Genomic DNA, 24166 nt, shown 5'->3' on the forward strand with positions numbered 1-24166 from the left:
AGGGCCTCTCTACCCCCAGGCAGATCGACACTTCCTGCCAGCTTGGTGTCGTCTGCAAACTTACTGAGGGTGCTTTCAATGCCCTCATCCAGGTCATCAATAAAGATATTGAAGAGGACAGGCCCCAGCACCGACCCCTGGGGAACACCACTCGTGACCGGTAACTCCATTCACCACCACTCTCTGGGCCCAGCCCTCCAGCCAGCTCCTTACCCAGCAAAGGGTGTACCTGTCCAAGCCACGGGCTGTCAGTTTCTCCAGGAGAATACTGTGGGAGATAGTGTCAAAGGCTTTGCTGAAGTCTAGGTAGACCACATCAACAGCCTTTCCCTCATCCACCAGACGGGTCACTCGATCATAGAAGGAGATCAGGTTGGTCAAGCAGGACCTGCCCTTCACAAACCCATGCTGGCTGGGCCTGATCCCCCGGTTCTCCTGCAAATGTTGCATGATCTCCCTCAGGACAATCTGCTCCATAACCTTCCCTGGCACCAAGGTCAGGCTGACAGGCCTGTAGTTCCCCGGATCCTCCTTACGACCCTTCTTGTAGATGGGAGTCACATTGGCAAGTCTCCAGTCTTCTGGGACCTCTCCAGTTGACCAGGAATGCCGATAGATGATGGAAAGCGGCTTGGCTATCTCCTCCGCCAGCTCCCTCAGTACTCTCGGGTGGATCTCATCCAGCCCCATGGACTTGTGGCGGTCCAGGTGGAGTAGTAGGTCTCTGACCATTTCTTCCTGAATCATGGGGAGTTTATTCCGCTCCCCATCCGAGACTTCCAGGTCAGAGAGTAGAGTACTCTGAGGACAACTGATCCGGCTTTTAAAGACAGACATAAAAAAGGCATTGAGAACCTCAGCCTTTTCATTGTCCTCAGTGGCCACATTCCCAGCCGCGCCCAGTAAAGAATGGAGATTCTCCTTGGCCTTCCTCTTACTGTTAATATATTTGTAGAAGAGTTTCTTGTTCCCTTTTATCCAAACAGCCAAGCTTAGTTCGAGCTGGGCCTTTGCCTTTCTAATTTTCTTCCTGCACATCTTAACAACCTCTTTGTACTCTCCCCGAGTTGCCTGTCCCTTCTTCCACAGGAGGTAGATTCTCTTTTTCTCCTGGAGCCTCAGGAAAAGCTCCCTGTTCATCCATGCCGGTCTCCTTCCCTGCCGGCTCATCTTGCGGCTCAGGGGGACAGCCTGTTCCTGCGCCTTCAGGACTTCCTTCTTGAGGAGCAACCAGCTTTCCTGGACACCCTTACCCTCCAGGACCGAATCCCAAGGTACCTTCCCTACCAGTCTCCTGAACAATTCAAAGTCTGCCCTCCAAAAGTCCAAGGTAGCAGTTTTGCTGTCTCCTCTCCTGGTTCCACCAAGAATTGAGAACTCTACCATTTCATGGTTGCTCTGCCCAAGGCAGCCCCCAGCTTCCACATCTCCCACCAGACCTTCCCTGTTTGTAAACAGCAGGTCTAGCAGGGCACCTCCCCTGGTGGGTTCTCTCACCAGCTGCAGAAGGAAGTTATCTTCCATACTCTCTAGAAACCTCCTAGACTGCTTCTTCTGCTCCGTGTTGTATTCCCACCATATACTGGGGGAGTTGGAGTCCCCCATGAGGACAAGCGCTGACGATCATGCAACTTCAGCCAGCTGTTTATAGAACACGTCGTCTGTCTCTTCATCCTGGTTAGGCGGTCTGTAACAGACCCCCACCAGGATGTCTGCCTTATCAGTCTTCCCTTTGATCCTAACCCACAGAGATTCAACGTTATCTTCCCCAGTTGCAAGCTCAATAACATCAAAACAGTCTCTAACATAGAGAGCCACGCCACCACCCCTCCTTCCTTGCCTATCCTTTCTGAAGAGCTTATAGCCACCCATTGCAGCACTCCAGTCATGGGAGCGATCCCACCATGTTTCTGTAATGGCAACTAAGTCATAGTTTGCCTGCCGCACGAAGGCTTCCAGCTCCTCCTGTTTGTTGCTCATGCTGCGGGCATTGGCATAGATGCACTTCAGCTGAGCCCCTTGCCTCACCCCTAATCCCGATGCTCGCCTAGGCACACCTCCTGCAGGGCTGGTTTTATCCCCTTCCCCCTTCCTCTCTAGTTTAAAGCCCTCTCTATAAGCCCTGCCAGCTCCTGGGCAAGGATGCGTTTCCCAATGTAACATGTTGTAACTTCTTTTCATGACAGCTGCTTTTTAAGATTTCTGAATGGGTGTACTGGCTCCTGTATTTTCTAGATGAAAGTTGATGCCTTTATTTATAGAACAGGAAGGGAAGAGGAAACATTAAACTAATATTCAAGTCTTCCTTTGTGCTGAGTATACAGAGCACTTAGTTATGAACATCTTTACAGTTATTAATGTATTATTTCTTTTTTTATCATTGGTATAGAATCAGAAATGACTGCTTTCTTGCACACCAGGGATAGATAAGCTATGTTCGCCTACTAGGTCCTTTATGCTTCCAATTTACATGAGCTGTTTGAGGGCTACACTGGTGGAAGTATTGCAGCAAGTGTCAGACAAAGATCTGACACCTCCAGGGAAAATTGTTTGCAGCGGGTTGCAGTCAGGAGCAATTCTATTTGAGATAATCACAGATACAACTGGGAGCACCTAGAGCAGGGTACTCAGGACCACAACCAGATGGCTTTTAAAGATCTACAAGGAGGAAGATAATGGGAAATAATGGTTCTAGGGGTTATAGAAATGACTCAATGGTTGATGTGCATGGGAATTCTCATCAGTGTGGAGTTCTTCAAATATTTCATAGAATTTATGAATCTCTATAATGCAAAAAGAAAAATGGCAAGAAAATGAAACAGCATGCAGAGACAGTTTTGGATCATTTTATGAATATTTTCACCCTTTGCTAAGCAGTTTTTATAAAATGATGGTTTATCACATGGAATATTCTTCTTTCAGCCAAGGAGTATTGCAAAGTGATATTTCCATATGAAGCACAGAATGATGATGAACTCACAATCCGAGAAGGTGATGTCGTCACACTTATCAGTAAGGTAAAAGCAAATTTTTTCTCCTATAAACAGGGATCCAGTTTTTAAAATAGACATTATTCAGTAACCATAAAATCCATGCTTGTACTATCTTATAATAATGCTTTTTTAGCAATGAAACATTAAATAGACCTCAGAAAGCTCTACACATTGCCCTTCTTGTTGTACTTCAGAGCCTTACTTTGATATGGTTAAATGAAGAACAGCAAACAGAAAACTCTTGAGTTTACTAATTTGTACAATTAATCTTAACTTGGATATATTAACAGATCTACATAAATTCTAAATTGATTCTTATAACTAACATAAAATGCTAGAGAATAAAATGGAAGACCCAAGAAAACAGCAGAATTGAATGTCTCTGTTAGGTGTGTGTGTTGCCTTTATTGTGGGAATTGTGAATTAGAACTTCTGGGTTTGGTGGAGATAGTATGCCTAAATTAGTTTAATGAATACTTATTTAAAATGTAGTCACCCTTAACTCCATGATAAAGCAGAAAATGTGCAAAAGTGATAAGACAGAAATGGAATGAAATCATTTAAGATATCAATTCTATAAATGATAGGTTTCATAAGAAATTGTTAACAATTTTGCACCTGGGGAAAAAAAAACCTTGAGAAGTACATCTGTGACAGTGTTCAGTCTATACTGTTTACCAACTCAGTGGAAATCATCTTTGTCCTGAAGATATGTATACATATACTACGTATATGTAACCAAGCAAAAATAACAAGACATTTGTACGAAAATACATTGAGAATTAAAAAAAAAAAAAACTTGCCTGCATGAAATATCCTTTAGTGGCTACTTAAGCCTAAAAATATCAACATCTTTCTTACAAACTTCATTGCAGTGACCTTCATTTAAATGGAAAGGGTAGGCCTTCACACACATGTCTACAGTGTGGATGTTTGTGTATGTACTTGCATTTCTCATCTGCTTTTTCCCCATCACCATCTTTTTCGCTCAAATGTTTATTAGAATTACAATATATGTGCAGTTGCCAAATGAGCCCAGCCTAGCTGTCCTCAAATTCCAGTATTCTACAAAAGATTTTAATTTCAAATGATGCAGCTAGAAATGCTCTGGTCATTCTGAATATTGAATACCAGGATTCTGTGTGCAAACGGATTTGATATTTTTCGTTACAAATATGTCACCTCTCTTGTTTCACATAGATTAAAGGTAATTAAAATGAGTTGTTGCTGTGCATAAAGCTGTTGTTTCTTGTGCTCAATGTTTTATTATTTCATTTTCTTTTTACTTTTTGTCATTCTTTCAGTCAATCTAGCACTTGCCCCCAGTGAATTTTTGTTCAGCTTATCTTGAAAGTTGTTTGGCTTTGCATGGTTTAAAATGTTCTAATGTAATAATTTAACAGTGTCTCTGAGCACAGAAATGGCTTTTAAAAAGTTGTTCCCATCCACTTTACATTTTATTGACCTGGCTGATTTAATTCCCAGAGATGGCTGGTCTCCAGGTGGAGCTCTGTTCTTCACTACGCACCGATGAAGAGACAGTTGCTTTACTGCATTTTCAATGCGAGATTTCATTTGCTTACTTTTTCTCATTCTCTTCTTGCTACCTCTGTCCCAGCAGTGGAAACTTAGTCTTTTATGGTAACTGAGCTGATGATTTGACAGAGTTGATGAGTATGTTTTTTAGTATATCCTCCTGTCCTTTTACTCTATGAATCTTATTGTATCGAGCCACTGCAGATATTTTTTTTCCCTCTTTTCTGTGGTATGTCACATGTCCATGAACAGTTACATAAAACCATGCCTCTAGAGAGTGGGGGATCTCAATGCCAGAAGGCTTGGCGTTTCTCCTTGGGTACTTTTTTATGCTTCGTCTGAACTGATAAGAGATATTGAGGACGTAGTGCTTAACAAGCAGACACTTTGCAGACTCTTTTGTGGTTTGCAGCCCTTGTTGTTTTTTTTTTTTTAATTTATTTTTAATACATAATTTAAAAAACAGAATTTGGAGTCGAGATCTTTGCCATAGAGTTCTGAAAACAACGGAGTCTCCTCTGTGCTCTTACCATTGAAAACAGTAATTTTTAGTCCAGAGCTTCTCAAGCAGGTGTCACAACATTTTGCTTTTAATCATCAACAAGAAAGTCACCCTCACCTTTCTGCACAGAAGTGGCTTCTGCCAGAGAACTGCCTCTTATCCTGAGCTCAGAGCCTCGTGATTAGAGCATCTTTTCCATAACCAGAGTTAGAGATCCTCACTGATCAGGAGGAACTAAATAGAAGTGTATGGAGCACTTCAGAAACTATTACCATGGTTTTACATTGCCATCAGATGACAGTTTCTTTTGATCTAATTGCAAGAAAGAAATTTGCACGGTTTGCTTCCTATGTTAGACAACATTAGACAAAGTTTATTCTTCCCAATTACTTAGACCCATGGAGAGAAGATTGTTAATTTTAAAGAAGCAGATGGGAGTACTTCTTAAAACCCTGGATACATTGTCATTTTGATGAGGTCACTAAAACCAGGAAGTGGTAAAACCTTCTTAGTATAAAAAGTACCTCACAAGGTGTCAACGGTTTACGGGCGTTTGGCCCGGTTCCGTGAGGAAGGGGACAGGGGATCCTCGGGCCCACGCCCTGGGAAAAGGGAAAAGGGGAAAAGGGTAAGGAGATGGCCCTGAGAGCAAAGAACAGCGGCAACAATCTGAGGAGAAACAAACTAATTTACTAAATAAAATATCGGAATGCAAAACAACACACTATAATACAATATAATTACAATTTAAGCTGATAAATCCAATACAGAGAGAGAGAATGTCCCAAAATCAAGGTAGGCCTTACTCTACTACCGACGATAAGACGGCTGGAGAGCAAGGTGCTGCCAAGATGAGAGACGGCGGAAAAAAGGGACGAGGTCTTGTGATCTGCAAGTCTTTATACTGCGAGCTTTTATCTTTTCCCTCCGGCTGGAAAAATGGTAACAGAGGAGCAAAGTACCGTGGGGAATGTAGTAGTCCTTCTCTTCTGAGAAATAGGTACATTCACTACATGATGTTATGATGTGGAGTGCCAATAACCGAAAATCATAAAACCATGACACAAGGCTAATCTGTTTTCATGCAGTCGGACAGGGAGGAATGTTAAAGGCTCACAGTTTTAACTTGCATTGAATTTACATTTATTTGAAAAAGAAAACTTTGGTGAGAACTTGTGAAAGAAGCAGAAGTAATAGGAAGTGAATCACAACAGAATGGGAGAGAAATCCTGTGAAAATTCACAAAATGCAGTGCAAGCCTCTTAAAAGCAGAAAGACGAGATAGCACTCAATATGTATGAAGAGTAAGAGCAGTGACTTACGTGAGCTAAATGGTAAGCTAGCAGGACAGCCTGTGTGCTTGTGCATGCACAAATGAGAAAGTATATGTAAGGAAGCTATTAGTCCATTGTTCATCTTAAAAAAATAATTTATAGAGAGAATTACAGAAGAATGGAATCAGTAAATGCAAAATTGAACATCATTATTTTAAGAGCCCACCCTGTAGATGAAATTTCAGCTAAATTAATTATAAAAGTTGCTTTTCAAGATCTTCAAGTATCTAACATAAAGAAGAGACTTTTTTTGTTGTTGTTTTTTAGTTTGTTTGTTTGTTTTTGTCCAGGTCTTTGCAAGAACTATATTAAGTTCTCACTGTTTTGGTGGTTATTGAGAGATTGAATTGAAAACTGATAAGATCTGTATAGGTCTCTGTGATAGGGAAATTGAATTATTTTGTGAAATAGCCAATAAATATTTTGAACAGATTTACTGAATCACAAGTGACTTCCCTCATCACTTGAAGGATGTGCTGATAAGTTTTATTTAAAAACACAAGTGAGTCAGAAGTCTGATCATTTATTGGTCAAAAGGTAGTATATTTTGGGATATGCAAAGGCAACAATTCCATTATGTCTGACTGGCATAGAAAGGCAAAAAGTTCATCCTGACGGCAGGAAAACAGTATGGACTTGGAACCTTTGCTTTGCAGCAAGGGAGTCTAAGAAGAATGTACCTTTCGAAGAAAGAGAGCAAAAAGCAAAATATAATAATTTTACAGTTAAGGTGATTGTTGCGCACTTTGATGATGCATTCATAAGCTGATGAGGTGTGAATGGTAAGAGGCCATGAGATTGACACTATAGACTATTCTTTGTAGTCTTGAATGTTTGTAATATTTAAGTGCATTTTTTTTAATATCTTCAAAATGTTCCTGGCAGCATTTGGATGAGTATGAGAACATAGGTAGTGACTGCACTGTGCAACCGGAAGACAGTGGCAAATGGGTATTCTGTCATACTCAAATTTTGATTTTTGAGGTGGTATTTGTAGTAAGTAGAGTTACTTTTAAGCGACAGAAGTTTTTCATTACTTTTTCAACTGTCATCTTGGAAGCCTTTTAGGATTTTTCATTCTAGCACTTTTAGATGTAGCTACTGTAGGCTGTTTTCCAGTCCTAATAGAGACTCTTTATGGAAACACTATAGATTTCTTAGCAGCTCTAATAAATTCTGAAAAAATGAATGAGATCTGAATGGCATATAGAAAATGACCTATGTGAGAAATTGATAGTAATAGCTAAATAAATTCAAAGCAAAAACATCAAGTACACACTGGCAGCTCAGAGTTCATTTGATGACAGTTTTATTTGCAAGACTGTGAAAGTTTGCATTCCACTGCTTCAATCTACCTGAGCTCTAGGCAGTAAAGACCATTTTGTTCCCAGGAATGAAAATAGTCTGGAAAAATAAAATAAACTTCTTCAAAGATCATGGCAATTTTGAAAGCTGACAATAATAGAAGTGTATCCTCACCTGAATCATTATCAGAGATGGAGTAAGTGGAGGGCCATAGGAATGGCAGTTCTTCTAATTCTGAATTTACGTGATGTTGAAATTAATGTCAGTATATCAGTGGGAATAATAATCTTGTGCCTTGCTCTGCATAGCCAGCCTGGCTGTTCCTTCCTCTCCACCTAGTTGGACTACAAAGCTTTTCTTCTCCTACTGCAGGCTGACAGCTGAATATGGGGCATTTATGGTAGGTGCGTGTTGCTCTTGAGTAATGGATGACATTGAGGCCTTTCTTGTTTTGCAAAATGACTTCTGTGAGGAGGCGAGTTTCTTGGGGTCCAGGCTTCCAGTGGATCATCAAAACTATCTGGAGAATTAATGAGGTGGAAGAGAGCAACAATGACTTACAGCCTTCAAAAATCTCCCTGATACTTTTCAAATAGTACTGGGAAAGCTGGTGTATTGGTATTCTGAAAGACAGATTGGGGTAATGCCCGTTACTGGTGAGGGACTTACATGACAAATTTTCTGGTCTGTGCATTTAATGGCGATCCAATTTGTAGTGCTTAGTGTTATGTTGAGGAAAGAAGAGACAGAAACCTAGTTTCTGAAAATGAGCGTAACAGCAATCAGTTTTTGCAAAGATAGTATTTGCATTTAGTGATGGTGTAATTTGCTTAATTCTGAGATTTGCAAGTTTGGTGGTTCAAAATGCTGCACATTTAGTGAGTCCTGGCCCCTAGCCAGATACGATCAAGTGTTAAGACAAACAAGTAAGTACAGGCAAGTAGAAGGGTATAAAGTGACAATGAAACTAAGTTCATTTGTTTTTGTCTCTTTCCTAATGTCATATTTTCACTGTTATAATGGCTACTTTGTGCGTTTATCCATGTTAGAGCATGGAGTCTCTTCTTATGCGGAAAACTTAGCATTTTCCAATTTTTACTGTAGTCTTCAGGCATTTAATTTCACCCTCACTGTATTCATGGACAGTTTCCCAAGCACGTCTCTTTTGCCAGAAAAATTCTCCCAGTTTTGTCCCTTACAACATCTTTAAATGTTCATCCTTGTCCAGGAGGTAATTGTCCAGAGCACTTTCTTCAGCTGAGAGGTTGCCAAGGATAATTCAGCTGGGTAGGTCTGTGAGGGAAAACAGCTGCTCTGGTGGATGCAGCAGGCTCCTGGAGGGATGAAATTAGTAAGTGCTATTTACAAGAGTCTTGCCAGTTTGGTGAGGCCATAAGCAGGGGAAGGAGCAGGAACCGGACAATATGCTAGAGGAGAGTGATAGCTGATACTTAGTATAACATTTTGCTATATTATGGTGTCTCTGGGATAGAAACCTGTCTGTTTCCTGGGTTTATGTTGATTTTTTTTTTTGTTTTTGTCATTGCCAAATTTTTCTCAATGCTTTTAATTGCAAACAACACACATACTTGTCAATGTTCAGTTACAGAAATATATGTACAAGTGAGAAGACTTTTAGTTTTTCTTTTAATATGGGCAAGTAGATAGCAACAATTATTTTTTCACATTAAAATGAAATTTTCAGTATTTTCCATTTAAAAATAAGTGATAAGATTTGAAGATTTATCTGAAAAGACAGAAAATATCAAAGCTGAAAACATACAGTTGCTTACAGTTGTACATTTCTAAAGGAAGGAAGGAGTCAGTTCTACCTCAGCGTAGTCACTTACATAATTTTATTTGTCCTTGATTGGCAGATAAAATCTTCCATCTCATTTTCAGAAATCGGTTTACTAATATAGCAATACAAAAGATCCCAGGTTATGCATGGAAAAATATATCACCTGGTTTAATAAAACTAATAAAAATGGCTTTTCTGTCAAAGCGGCACAGTGGATTTTTGTTGGCACTAAATATCTGGTCACACAGATGCCCTTAGTTCAGGCTTTAGTACAAGATATTTTGAGCATTTGTAACTTTTGCAACAATCCTGCATACAGAAACCAAAAGGAATAAGGTAAACAAACATCAAATGAAGTCCAGCTTTACGAAAGCTTTTATGATGGTATGTCTTTGAAGAATAGCATGTGAGCAATAAAAATATGTAAAACCACTTACTACTTGCCTTCAGAAATAAGTGTTTCCTTCAGAGAGAACAAGATGCCCTTTTCTCTCTCCTGAGATGATGATGACTTGTTCAAAACATTTTTCATCAGACCTAACAGTCATGCTTAATGCACTTACTGTTCCTTACCCCCTATGCTGTGCTCAGCACTGCTCTCCCTCCTAGACGTCTCAGCCACTCAGCTGATTGAGAAATCTACTTGTAGCAAAGCTGCTAATTTCCCACAAGAAATTATTTTGTAAAGTGTGCATGTTGAGGGTGCAGCTTAGCATGATTAATGGTACGCTGCTGCTGGGAGGGGTGAGTCTGTTCCATCCCTCTGGCCTTGCATCTGGCTGCCTTGGTCACCGGACACACAGAAGTGTATGAGTTGGCATCAGTTATATGATGAGTGGGATTGCCCCCACTTTGAGAGGGGCTTAGCGCTTGCATGAAACTTTTCCCTTATCTGAAACTTTCCCCTGAAGATTTTAGTTTAATGTGAATAAGAAGGTCTGGAATTTTTGCTAGGCTTCATGTTACGGTGCCATGCAAGATGATAGCTGGACTACATCCTGCAGAATAAGACCCTTCTGGCACACTGATCATGTGTGTGACAAGTGTTGGGGGTAGTACTTGTGTCATCTTGTGAAAGTATTAATGTTTCCTCATGTGAGTTATATAAAATTTGTAGGGATTATGATGATTGAATAAATATGTTCATTTTGTGAGTTACAGGGAGAACAGACTGTAATTGTTCTCTTCTTGCCTGAACCATGTCCTTGAGCAAGACTTTCAAATGTTTATAAGTAAATTTTTAACCTGTTTTCATATCTCACTTTTTTACATCTAGCAGCTTGTTTTTGCCACAGTGTTTGAAAATGGAGCATTGAGTGAGGTCTGTGTACAGATAAGGGCTGACAATGTGTTTACTAAGGTTCCAGGGGCATCTTGTGGTTTACTCAGCTGAACGTGAGCCAGCAGTGTGCCCAGGTGGCTGAGAAAGTCAGTGGCATCCTGGCTTGTATCAGAAATAGCATTTCCAACAGGAGCAAGGAAGTGATCATCCCTCTGTACTCAGCTCTGCTGAGGCCGCACCTCGAGTACTGTGTTCTGTTTTGGGCCCCTCACTACAAGAAAGACATTGAGGCACTGGAGCGTGTCCAGAGAAAGGCAACAAAGCTGTGAGGGGTCTGGAGCACAAATCTTATTGAGAGTGGCTTAGGGAACTGGGATTGTTCAGTCTGGAGAAGAGGAGGCTCAGGGGAGACCTAATTGCTCTCTACAACTGGCCTGAAAGGAGATTGTGGTGAGGTGGGGGTTGGCCTCTTCTCCCAGGTAACTAGAGATAGGACAAAGAGGGAATGGCCTCAAGTTGCTCCAGGGGAGATTCAGGTTGGACGTTAGAAAATACTTCTTCAAGAGAGTGGTCAGGCAGTGGCACAGGCTGCCCAGGGAGGTGGTTGAGTCACTGACCCTGGAGGTGTTCAAGGAACGTTTAGATGCTGTACTGAAGGACATAGTTAGTGGGAAATACTGGTGATAGGCAGATGATTGGACTGATCTTGGAGGTCTTTTCCAACCTTGGTGATTCTATGATTCCATGATTTAGAAACATGACTGAAACACAAATTTTTAAGCTGAATATGTAAATAAACTGTCAAGCCAGAGATTTTTTTTCTGGAGAAGGACCACCTAGCTCTTAAAAGTTCTTCTTGTTTATATTTCTTTTCTGTAAGTATGCACTGAAGTTCTTTCTTCCTGTCCTTTTTACCACTGATTGTGGTGGCACAGTAGTGTTTTCAAAGGAAGGGGTGTATTGTTCCAAGGAACAAGTTCATGCCAAGCTATGTAGGTGAAGTGACAGTTTCCCCCATTCCCCCATGCATGTAATGCTTCAAGATTTACATCATCTAAAAAGGGCTAGGGTACTTTTGTAAGCACTTTTAATACAGCCAAGCTAATATAAACAGGTGACATATTTTAAGATAAAAAGGGTGAGAATTTTTTTCTGCCCTGTGCATATAAGAGATACTACTGAAATGTCAAGGTGTCTGGAAAACTGTGATTATTGCTCACAATGCAGGCATTAGACTCACTGCTTAGATTCATCCTTTCTTTCATTCTGTGAATTGAGTTCACATGCTGACTTGATAGTTTTATCTTAAGTCCAACCTTGCCAGGGCACAGAGAGCCATTTAAAGGGAAATATGCACATATAGTGCCAAGTGATAATTATTGTAATTAAGACCCCAGTCCTGAGATGTCAGTTATGTAAGTAATAATGGCATTAAATTAATTATTCCAGTGATTTGTTCTATGTTTCTATAATCTTTCTAAATGCAAAAAATATCATTAAAAAACTAACATATTTTGGCTCATCAGAGGCATACATCGTGTATGTTACCAACACCACCTTTTGTGTTGTGTTGGCTAATTTAGTTTTATTCTGACTATTGGAGTACTAGAGTTTTATGACTTGGCTCTTATTTATTTCTCCATGATATTCTGCTGACTGAACAAGTGAAGTGAATCCCCGGAAGAGATTGTTTTGTTCAATGAGCAGTGTAATTTTTTCTGTTTGTGCAAATATTTCATCAAAGCAATTCAGCTTCATTACTGATTAAACTATTTACTCTCGGAGTTTAAAGTCGAAAGGTTAGATACAGCCTAAAATGGATTTCACAGCCAAAATGTATCTGGTCAGTTACACCCTCTGCTCTGAGGCCCTGTATATTGCAGGTCATTCATTATTTTCAGCCGATTTCTTTCTTGCAGGGCCCAAGAACTTGGGCCAATTCTTGGACAGGATATGTCTCCTAAAGTGATGTCTTCTTGTTAGGCTTTCCAGAAAAAAACACTGGCTGGAAAGACAGTGTAACCACGGCTGAAATAATGTCTAACTTCTGACAGTCTCTTCTGTTTGCTTCCATACAGTGTTGACACAATAAATTTTCAGTAGAGCCTTAGAGCTGATGGATGCAGGAAAAAAAAAGGCCTGTTTGAGTTCTTAAGCATTAAAAGATAGAATTGAGTGTATCACATGTATATTTCCCTACTGCTTGGGCATGAGAGCTGGGAAGAGCCAGGAAAGATTAGCACAGGATTTGGGTCTTCTGGAGCACAGGCAGTGAACCTGAGCAGAATAAATCACTCTGGGTTACGGACCAAACAGAGTCAGACTGGGAGATTTCTTCTCATACTTTTCTTCCAGTATTTCCTAATTTATGAGTATTTGTGAGAGAGAACATGTAAAAGGGAAACGAGTCCTCTCCAGGACTGCCTCAGAAGATTAATTTACTGTCTTATTCATCTAAATGATCTTGGATTAGGTAGTTGTTGAGAGATTCATTCTGCCATTTAGCCAAATTTTAAAACAATATTTCTGTTTAGGAGTACTTAGTTACTAACCAGATGCATTAAATCATAGACATGGTCTTCAAAACTATTTAACAAATTGTTGTCCAATACCGTAAGGTCTCGTTCCCAGTAACTGAGCCTAGTAACAAAGTTGGATCATGGAGAATACAATCTTATGTAGCAGCACAAGGTGGATGTAATATGAGACTCTGGATAAATCTTTCCTTCATTCACAGGTATTTTACCAAGTTTTACAAAGACTCTAAAATCAGTTATTTTCTGACTCTTCAGAATAAAGTTGGGTTTTGAGAGTGACATGTCTTCATTTCAGCATCATAACTGTAAATGAAATGTAAGGAATTTTAAAGAACTATTCCTTAATGTTACTAAACTGCTTTTTTCCCTCAGCTTCAACATGACTGTTTCCTTCTCATGACAAATTGCATTAACAAGAATCTGATGCAGTGTGAGGTCAGCTTTTGTTTTGCTGGTTTCAAAGTTACCAAAAAAATGCTGATCTTTGGCACTTGTTTTCACTGAAAACTTTTGATAAACTTAATTCTAGGCAGTTACTTATTAATGGGTTAAAAAAAAAGAAGAGGAAATTTCCCTGCACGTTATTGTTTTTGCCCAGTGATGTCAAAAACTTCAGCTTTAAAACTTACAGAGCCCTTTCTGTGGCCTTCTGCAGGCCTGTGAGAGCTGGGACCTTTTGGTCCCTGGAGGCATGCAGCAGCACTGTGTTGCTGATGCTCTGCGTGGGCGCAGGGAATGGCAGCCAGCTTGGCTCTGAGATTTGACTTTCTATGAGGCTTCTAGTCCTCAAATTCAGAAGCCTTTGTGCATAATATGTATATCTCACTAAATACATAGCATCTTGAAAAGTGCTGTAGACATACTTGATCACCTTAAACTCAAAGGTGTATTGTTTATCTTTAAATTAAGAGGTTGGCTATCAATTGTGGGAAAGGCTGCTGGAGAGATGCTTACAATGAGGGTTGTAATAGCATAATGTGTGGCTGCCAGCACAGCAGAGCTGACACATGAAAGCTCTCAGTACAAGTTTAAGATGTATTCATGGCTTTCTGAATAATGAGATTTTACAAGCTCAACATTCTTCTTGATGAGAACCAACTATATAAGGGCAGAAGGAAAACAGACCTTTGACAAATACAATTGCCAACTGCTGGGATTTTTTTTTTTCAATTTTTTTTTTTTTATGCAAGGAACTGTGTATTGGTGGAGATGTCTGTAAAACACATATCCTACCATGAAAATTTTGCTTTTTAAACTGCACGCTTTGTATTGTCTCTCACTCAATATTCTGGATAGTCTTTTATTTTTGTTTTTTAATCTTAGGTTGCCAAATATATACTTTAAGCCTAGGAATCTATAAAAAAGTACTTCTTGGGTCATTTTTTTAGATGTTTGTAGCTGATGACTATGAGTGCAAGTACACCGACTTGCATGAGCAGAAAACTTGCTATCTGAGCACTCCCAAAGTACCCATACCGTGGACCTTTGCAGCCACCCTTTCTGCGTGTCTGACACTAGAAGTACAGTGCTTTATTGACTTCTAGCAAAATAATTTAATAATAAAAATTATGAGTTTATATTACAAGTACATTCACAGACAGAACTGCTGCTTCTAAGACTACCCAAAATCACAGCCTGTGTCTGAGAGCATTGTCCAGACGCTCCTTGAACTCCGGCACTCGGGGCCGTGCCCACTGCCCTGGGCAGCCTGTTCTATGCCCACTGCCTTCTGGTGCAGAACCTGTCCCTAACCCCCAGCTGCCCCTCCCCTGACACAGCTCCATCCCATCCCCTCGGGCCCTGTCACTGTCACCAGAGAGCAGAGCTCAGCGTTGCCCCTCCGCTCCCTGTGAGGAGCTGCAGCCGCCATGAGGCCTCCCCCCAGCTCCTCTGCTCTGCACTGAGCAAACCTAAAGACCCTGGCTGCTCCTCATGAATCTTGCCTTCCAGACCCTTTAATACCTTTGTAGCCCTCCTTTGGATGCTCTCTAATAGCTTTATCTCCTTATATTGTGAGAGAAGCTTGCAACCTGGTGGGCATGAATCCACATCTTTTAATTCTGTAGTCGTTAACATGGTCTCAGTTTGTAAATTGAAGATCACCTGAGCAGAGGATTGCCAGCTCTGTCTCACCAATCCCGTTTGTCATCTTCTTGAACACCAAAGAGAAATGGTGGTAGTAACTGACTGGAAGAAAATTTGCATCTCTGTCCTGCAACTGCTAGTATTCCTCAACTGAGCAGGTGATCAGAGGCAGACTCTTGTTGGTTGTGTGTATCTAGATACAGCTGCTCCTGTGTAGTGAGTGGAGTATTTGTAAGATTGTGCAGTATTAAGGAGCTTACACTGTGGCTTTTTGTTCAGTCTCCACTGGCTTCTGCTTTTTTACATCTTAACAGCGACCACTGGGGGAAGGAACAGCACAGGGTTTGTTCTGGTTCAACAGCAGCCTTTCTGCTGCTAAACAAACCTGTTAACACAGGATACCATATGGGTAAGAGATCAAGCAATGCCAGGATCCTTTCACTCAAAAGAAGAAAAAGCATGACTTTTATTGGTTTTATTAGCCAGTGTGAGAGTTCCTACGGGATTGTCGTAGTTCCTAAAGGGATACTAAGCCATTATCTTATGCTGTCAGCACTACTTACATAATTCACTTATATTCATAAATATAAATACAAAAAAAAAATGGTACTCCAGATCAAAGTGATCTTTGCTTGCGTATCAAAACATCTGTGCACTGCTTTTATCTGATCTCTCTAGTCATGCACCTCCTCTTTCCCATTACACTTTCAGTCACCACAGACAAATGTCAGAGTGGAGCTGTGTTCTTATCTTACTGTTTATTTGGGGAATTTTTTTTTTGGTAGTTATTTTAGTATTCTATTCTGGAATAAAATGTTGATTTTCCCCAAGTGAATCTCTTATTACAATTTTTTTCACAGCTTGCATGCCTTTCTTCTAATTGCATGAAGACTATTTTCTCCTGTTGTTCTTGTCAAGAAGATGACTGGTGGTTTTTAGTGCCTCTGTGTATACTCTTAGAATTGTTGGCAGCATGTTGTCAAAAGCTAGTTGCGTTCTGCTTTTTTGGTAGTTCGCATTTCTCCTCTGTTTGCCCTTTCCTTTTACTTGTTTTTTTTTTTCTGATTTTCTTAAGAATTCGAGTGCATATTGAGATTTTATTACCTTATATTTTTTATGATATTCATTTCGTATGAAGTTTAAAAATTGCTGCTCAGAAATTCCTCAACACTTCTCTCTCTCTCATCCCTACATTTGTCCAATTCTTGAATATTTATCTAAACATGAATTTTTCTAATAAACCCAATGTATTTGGTTTATTAGCACTTGTTAGTAATCTGATGGGTTTGGAATTAGAATGGATTTTGACTGTGTAGTGGAAGAGCTTTCCATCTTTCTTTCTTTTTTGCCTCCATTCTCTCCTTTTATTTCATTTTTTCAAGTCATTTGAATTAAATTCATCAGAGCCAAGATTTTTAACTAAAATACTTCACTGGAAATGAAGATTTAATGAAGATTTGTGTTCCAATGAGAAAATGCTAAAATTTTCTCCGTATTTTTTGTTCTCTGTGTCATCCATCTGCCTTAGCTTGAGCAATACAATCAGACCTGCCAGTTGTAGCTGACCGTGGATTTCTGTTAGATATTTGCACCGTCACTGCCTTGGATAAAAATATCATCTCTCTGTTACGCTTTGATGTGAGCCAGTTTTTATTGTAGCTAAATGCTGGACCATCTACCTGGCCTAGCTACCACCTACCTTGCATGAACTCTAGTTCTATCAAGTATGATTTTTTTCATACAACTTTTGGGACATTACAGCATCTGCTTTTTATCTCTCTATGTTGTTATGAGTCCAGTGGGATAAGGTGGAAGTAAAGGAGAGATCTATTCGTTAATAGATTTTGGAATATTGATACTAATACCTCAGCAACTTTTCTGTAAAGTCTGAATTTTGAGATTGCAGCCATTTTGCCAACATTGGACACATAAAGCCATATTTAAAAAAAAAAAAAAAAAGCATGAGTAGGATTGTGCGTCTGACAGGGATCTAGAACTAATGGAGTCACTTTTACTTGATCTTGACAGCCAGCTGTGTGGTTCTGGTCACAACTCCTTCACTGCGCCGCAGAGCTATGATGTCAGTTGTTACTTCTTGAGGCAGCTTGTGCAGCTCCAGCTCCAGCTGGCCTTATATGGGAGTCTGTCTGTGATGAAGACGTCCCTGCTGTCAGCATCATAAGTGCACTTCCAGAGCTTGCTGCGGTGTAGCAGACCTGCAGTTGTGGGTAGCAGGAGGGTGCCACTGCCAAAATAATTCACCAGATCTCAACTGCTGCTTTTAATCCTTGACATCTCTTTTCTGTCCTTCTGCTCAGCGACACAGTAGCCTCCTCTGGCAAATAAAGTGAATGAGAAAATTAAATAGAAACTGTTGAGCAATTTAATTCTGTATGAAAATTATGTGTGGTGATTGGGTGTGTAAGTCTGAGTGACAAGCAGGGGAAGAGAGAAAAGCAAATGTGCAGCTGTTCTGGATTAATGAGCATGAAATGCAAGCACTGTCTTCATGAAAAGAACTAAGCTTTAATGACAGAATGCATGTGTGCTAGCAAAACGAAGACACGGGAGTAAGGTTTGTGTTTCCTAAGAGCATAAACACCCGACCTAAAAAGAATGTACGTAAGGTGCATTATTCAGGCAGGGTAATCAGCTGACGCTAAGCTGTGCTGGCAGTAGAAGCTCAAGCTTTTCATCTCTGGAAGCTTGAATTATTATGATTTTTTTTAAATCTAAATTGGGTCAGTAATGTTTTGGCAATTTCGGGATGGCATGGCAGGTGGTGAAGGGCATTACAAAACATGCCATGTGATGCACAGCCTAGCAAGCAGTGCGCTCAGCTGCTCCAAGTGGTAGAGCCAAGCAGGAGGGCTCCACATCAGGAACGAGGGGTGCTGTCTGAGGTAAGGGCAGGATCCTGCACAGAGCCTGCCTGTGCTGTGCATGGTTAGCTCATTATCTCCGGCCTCGTGGAGTGCTGCATTCATGCAGCAAATTCTGTGAAAACATGAGCAGGTCGAGGATTAGCCTTGTTCACTAACAAAGACTTAACCAAACTGATACATTTTTCCTGAAGAACTCCTGGGAAGGTCTTGAAAAGGTATGTGTCCTTGGTGACAGGCAGCCCACTAAAAAACAGGGGGAATGCAGGAGAAAAGCACAGATTTAGCATGAGAGAAGACAACCAGAAATAGAATGGAAAGTTTGTTCAGTGCCTGCATTTGTAGACCAGGAACATATTACATCAGAGTAAAATACAGAGCTATGAAAAAAAGACACCTGTCTTAAGCAAGTGTGATACAAAAAATCATGCTACTTAGCTTGCATATTTAGCCAGTGTGTATTCTCAGGGGATGAGGTGATTTAATTAATCTAAATAAAAAACCTAGACAGAAAAATAATTTTAAAAGTAAAAACAAAAGCTGTGCTCTTCCTTATTGCTAATCTTTTTGTTTCTCAAATGTCATCAAACGTTATGTATTCAGTACATGATCCTGAGTTCCAACTCAGGATTTCCTACGATCCCAGGATTATAACTCATAGAAAAATGCCAGCCAGCACAGTCATTATGAGCAGTACTTTAAAGACTGCTCGTGGTATTATATATACCTGGTTAAGTTAACTTGTGTTCTTTTGACATCCCCACAGCAGCTGTACTAAATGACTCTGTGGAAATACAATGATGATAAGGCTGTCTTGCATGCATGCGCTATCATTGGATCTTTTATTCACCATTCATTTTTGATATTTTTAAATGAATCTCTCCTGTTTAAACTACTGTTTGCTTCCTCTACACAAAGGCTTAATCATTTCCTCTTAGTTTTGTCTTCTCCACTCTTGTAGTGTGTACATGCTTTGAAGCATTTATCTTCAAAACTTTTCTAGATTGCAGAGGACTGCTATGATTTTTTCCTAGGCAGACGATGAAATGAAGATCAGAAAGACTTTTTTAAAGTATTTGTTAATTTTGCATACTCAACTTGAAAAAGAAATTCAAATCTGTCTTTTAATTAATATTTATTATGCAGTTACCCTTTATATCTGGCTATGACAATGACTGATCTGAGCAACTGGCATTTTAAATTCCAGAGTTTTTATATGCACTGCACAACAGATATGGCTTCACAAACAAATTGTGTAGGTGAAGTGTCAAGTCATGACTTCCACTTGTGTTTCTGCAGTTCTTTTCTTACACCACAAGAATGTAAAGGTTCTGGACATCTTGATCCAGAGCTGTTTCTGGAGGGGTATTGCCTCATAGCATATGCGAGGCTTGTAGAATTTGGCCTATTTCTTTTGTTTCTGCCCAATTTTTCTAGCCTTTTTCTCTCTAAAACACACCTATTTCCTTACTGCATGTTGTCTCTTCTTTTTCCAAAACTACTTGCCTTTTCTTGCCTCCTTTACTTATACCCATACTCCTCTGTTTCTGCTTATCCTTCTGTTCCAGTGTTCCAGAATCACTGCTTTTTCCTTCTTTCTCACTTTATGGAAAAGCAAGAGTGTGATTGTTTTGTAATGAGCCAGATTTGCACCTCATCATACTTTTTTCCACAGCGCACATTAAGTCTTAACCGGGAAAGGCCCACTCCATTTCTGCAGGAGTGAGTGACGGAAAGTCCCCACCACAGGCTGACCTGGAGCAGTCACCATGCCCCAGGCTAGGACTGACAGACCTACATCAGTACCCCTGAGTGTTCAGAGAACAGAGCAGCTAAATTTCTACTCATTTCTTCTGTACAGTGGTGGATTTCTGGAAAGCAAGAACACTATTAAATCTAGGAGAATTTCCACCAAACTTCATTAGAAGTGTTAGCATAGGAGTGTCCTATATATTGAACTCTGAGCAACTGTGTGGCTCTGCTACCAGGGCAGCTGGATGAACCTGGCTGGTGCAGATGTCCAGATCTGTAGCTGTGGAAGGGACCACAGTGTTTGCTTAAGCTTGATGTTGCCAGATGTGGGATCCCAGCTGCAAATCCAGCCCTATTTAGTTCTGACTTTCATAAAATGGGGGGATCCTTGGTGACTTTTGACCAATCCGTGCGCTGTTTGTGAGATTTCCCTTTCCCTCATTTCTCAGATGTGTAGTATGTACTGCCTGACTGATCCACAAGAAGATTTAAATTTACTGCTCAAGAGGCTGGAAGGGTTGGCCAGCCTGGTAATGAGCCAGTTGCTAAAATTGGCTGAAATGTGTTCAAGACTGAGAAGAAGATGGGTGACTTTCCTGTAACTGTGTTTTGGAAAACTGCTGACTAGGTTCAGCTCAAGCTTTCAAAGAAGAATGTGGAAAAACTGGACCAAAAGTGTTCTCTTTAGTAAATGCAGCTTACCATCCAGGACTCAAGGAGCAATTTTAACCTCTACAGTGGTTGTGGCTTGTGCTATTATTGTTCATTACCAAGATAGTTGTACTTCATTTTGTTTTTCATCATTTAAAATTACTGATATAGTAATTCTTTTTTTTTTTATTGCAAGTGTTTACCTGTAAATTGTTTTTCTACTCACACTCACATTCACATTCTACTTCACTACTCACATTGTGTTGCTGAAAATTGCTGTAGTAAAAGGTGATGCTTTACAGTGATGAGGTGTTTAATGTCTTCTTAACTGGACTGTGATCAAATTTAATAATTTCAGAAGTAATTCTAATGTGTCAAGGTTTCCGTGAAAGTGTGGCAAATGAATGAGCTTTATTACCTCAAGGGATGTCTGATGTTTAATTAAGTTATTGTCTTTCTCTAAAATGAAGTCAGAGAGAAGTAATATCATACGTGTTCAAAATGCTTACTGGTTTAACAGATCAAGTGCTGAAATAGTGTTTTGCTTTAGACGCATGAAGCTCTTGAACTCTTACAGCATGTTTATTGTTCTTTCCTAGCTGTTCCATATGATCATATAATGCAGTGTGATTACTGAAGTTTTTATCTGGTAGATTACCCTGTTAACCTGACACTCCAGTAAATTGCTATGTTCCAGCAAAAAGGCAGGGCATTATGCAAAAGAGCACTTCTGCACAAGAATCTGTTCAGTATAGAAGCACATTCATTGTGTTTTTCATGTTATTTTACTGTTTTGTAGGATTGCATTGATGTGGGTTGGTGGGAAGGAGAATTGAATGGCAGACGAGGAGTGTTTCCAGATAACTTTGTCAAGCTTCTTCCTTCCGATTTTGAAAAAGAGGTAAGCGGTGTATTCCTTCAGTTTCACTGTAGAACGCAGAATGAAACAAGAGCTGAAATTTTGTTCTAGATACATGATTTAGACAAAGTTTTACTTGTCAGTTAATAAGAAAAAAAAAGAAAAAAATAAGGAAGGAAACAAATTTCTGAGTTAAAAATATCAATGAAGAGCATGTGTATGATTGACCTGTCCTGTCTATCAGTCTCCACTACATTGTTCTGAGAACCCTATGCCTGTGTCCTAAGCTTGAGAGAAACTGGTGATCCCAGCGTAATTTGTGAAGTCAAGTGATGCGGTGATAATCAGAATTATTAACTTTCCTCTTTTGTTTCTGTGGTAGAACATCCTGTTTTGCCAGCAGTCATGCACTCTTCGAGAATGAAGAGGTTGGAACTTTAGCTGTGAGGTTGGAAAGATAACAGTGAGCTTTTGGTATCTTATCTAAGACATGTTACTTTATCTCTCTCAGAATTATTAAAAATGAAGTATAAAATCTGCAGAAAAGCTTTTTCAGCTTCTAGTTATTTGAAAGAGATAGTTGTTATTTCCCAAATAATATTTAGAAATCTTGTAGCTCCCTGGAATAAAGTCATGGATTACTTCCCTCAAAAGCCCATTCCATTTTTAGGAACTTTCGGTCATCAGTGTGATATTACGAGCTTGCAGTTAAACTTTTGATGAGTGTTTCACAGTGACAATAGAAGCCTTCTGTGATAAAACCAAGACTTACTGACACTCAGCTTCAATCTTTGGCAATAAAATTGGATGCCAAAGGCAATAATTAAATAACTTGGAGAGCCTAATAAAAGAACTATTAAACAACTCACAGAAGGTAACACAATAATCATTGAAAATGAAGGTAGAAGAGCAGCAAAAACTGCTGGAGTTTAATATGCAATATCAGAGTGTATATCCTGGCTTTAGGCCTAGTAATAAAAAAGCGATTTCCAGAAGAGGCAGAAATTGTAAACCTTAAGATGTAGTGAGCATTCAAATTGTATTATAGGAGATGAAAATCTTCACTCTGATCTGTTTTTTTGGCGTTAAATTCATTCAGTCTTTCTAAACCAATACATTATATATCTTTAAGTATTTTTACTCTTTAGATTATGGTAGCTGTAATTTGTGGAGTAAATTAAATATTCAGGCACTTAGAAATTGCAGCTAGATTTTCTTTAAAAGTAGAGAATGAAATTTTATTGATTTTAGAAATGGCTCAGATCAGTCTGTGTAAGTGTCTGTTAGAACTGTAGACTGTCTTTCTTTGTTTGAATCAGCATTAAAAGGGACGGAAATTGATGCTTTTCCAGTGGTTTTGCCAGGTATTTTCTGATATGATCCAGAAACCTTGGATTCCATCCCGCAGTCTGAAACAATATGTGTTACTGTAGTTCTGCTTGTTGAACAAAAGCCTGGGATCTTTCACCATCTCCACATTCCCAGTTTTCCCTTCCATTCCTTTTCCCCATGTGGCTGTTTGTCCCGCTGTTCGCTGCCCAGTCCCACCCTCCACCAGCTGGAGGGCTTGCTCATAATGATGGTGAAGAGAAGAGGTGCTGAGGATTCAACACCATTTTGCTGTTTTATTCCGGACTAGTTCAGGTCTGGTCCCGCTGACTGTCCAAACAGCATGGTTGGAATATACGAGGTGATCACCTTCAGCATCTCTTTTGTGTAGTTCTCACCTGAAAAGACTCTGCATCATGTTTCCTGAGACTTATCTCTGAGACAAACCAACATACAGTAAAAGGAGATGGGCAAGGGAGAGTTTCACTGCAAAGCTCACTCCCAATTGAAACTAAAACAATCTTTTTGGTACACCGCAGAGCAAAAAAGATGGCTTGTTAGACAAAGTGGCTTCAACTGGAAGCTGATGTGGAAAATGTATTGTTTTGAAAAGGCAGGCTAACAGCAGAGATAGTGTGAAGGGGAGCTGAGACTGCTCAGGAAATGTGGAGAAGCAAGGAGGAACTGCAAGGCTCTGTGGCTGGATAAGATAACCAAGAAGGTGATAGAAATAGTCTAAAAGTGAAACCCATAGAAAGGAAACGGACTGATTGGACAAGAAGAAATCAAAACAACAGAGCAGGAGCACAGAGTGAGAGAATAAACCAACTGGATAAAGAAATTGATTGTAGAGAAAAAGTGAATGCAGATAGTGATTCAGGTAGTGAGCTCAGGAATAGATTTCTTCAGTAAACCAAAGGTCATGCTTTTCTCTGATCTGGAATGTAAACAACTATATTTTTCTCTTCAGCAGGACATTTCAACTGCAAAAGTAGAAAGATGCTATTTTATTTGTTATGGATATTTTCTGTGTTAAAATTCATTTTCTGAAGTCATTTCAGGGAAACGTGACAGATCTGTGTTCTCAAGTCTTGTGAGTCTTTATGTTAAGCAGTGTATGATTATATCCAGCCTCTGAGTGAATGAGATTCACAGGCATTTTGAAGTGATCTCTTCTGTTATTAAATTTTAGAGACCGAAGAAACCACCACCTCCATCAGCTCCTGTCGTCAAACAAGGATTAGGTAAGTTACAGCTGATACTGTACAGCACATGCCAGTGAGGACATCTCAATCTAAGTAAACGTATTCAAATTTAG

The 24166-nt window shown here is 39.8% G+C and overlaps 1 protein-coding gene across 8 annotated transcripts in view; it reads left to right on the forward strand.

Annotated features, from left to right (window-relative positions):
* SH3KBP1 (SH3 domain containing kinase binding protein 1) overlaps positions 1-24166 on the forward strand; it is a 228423-nt gene that overhangs the window by 174473 nt on the left and 29784 nt on the right. For all 8 annotated transcript variants that reach the window (XR_002442386.1, XM_021409087.1, XM_021409101.1 and 5 more), the window contains 3 exons: positions 2923-3017; positions 21460-21561; positions 24041-24092. Coding sequence is in view for 7 of the 8 variants with exons in the window: in XM_021409087.1 (XP_021264762.1) it covers positions 2923-3017; positions 21460-21561; positions 24041-24092 (249 nt within the window). In the remaining variant the exon portion in view is untranslated. The remainder of the gene's footprint in view (positions 1-2922; positions 3018-21459; positions 21562-24040; positions 24093-24166) is intronic.

Source organism: Numida meleagris, chromosome 1 (genome assembly GCF_002078875.1).
Source record: "Numida meleagris isolate 19003 breed g44 Domestic line chromosome 1, NumMel1.0, whole genome shotgun sequence".
Classification (NCBI taxonomy): domain Eukaryota; kingdom Metazoa; phylum Chordata; class Aves; order Galliformes; family Numididae; genus Numida; species Numida meleagris.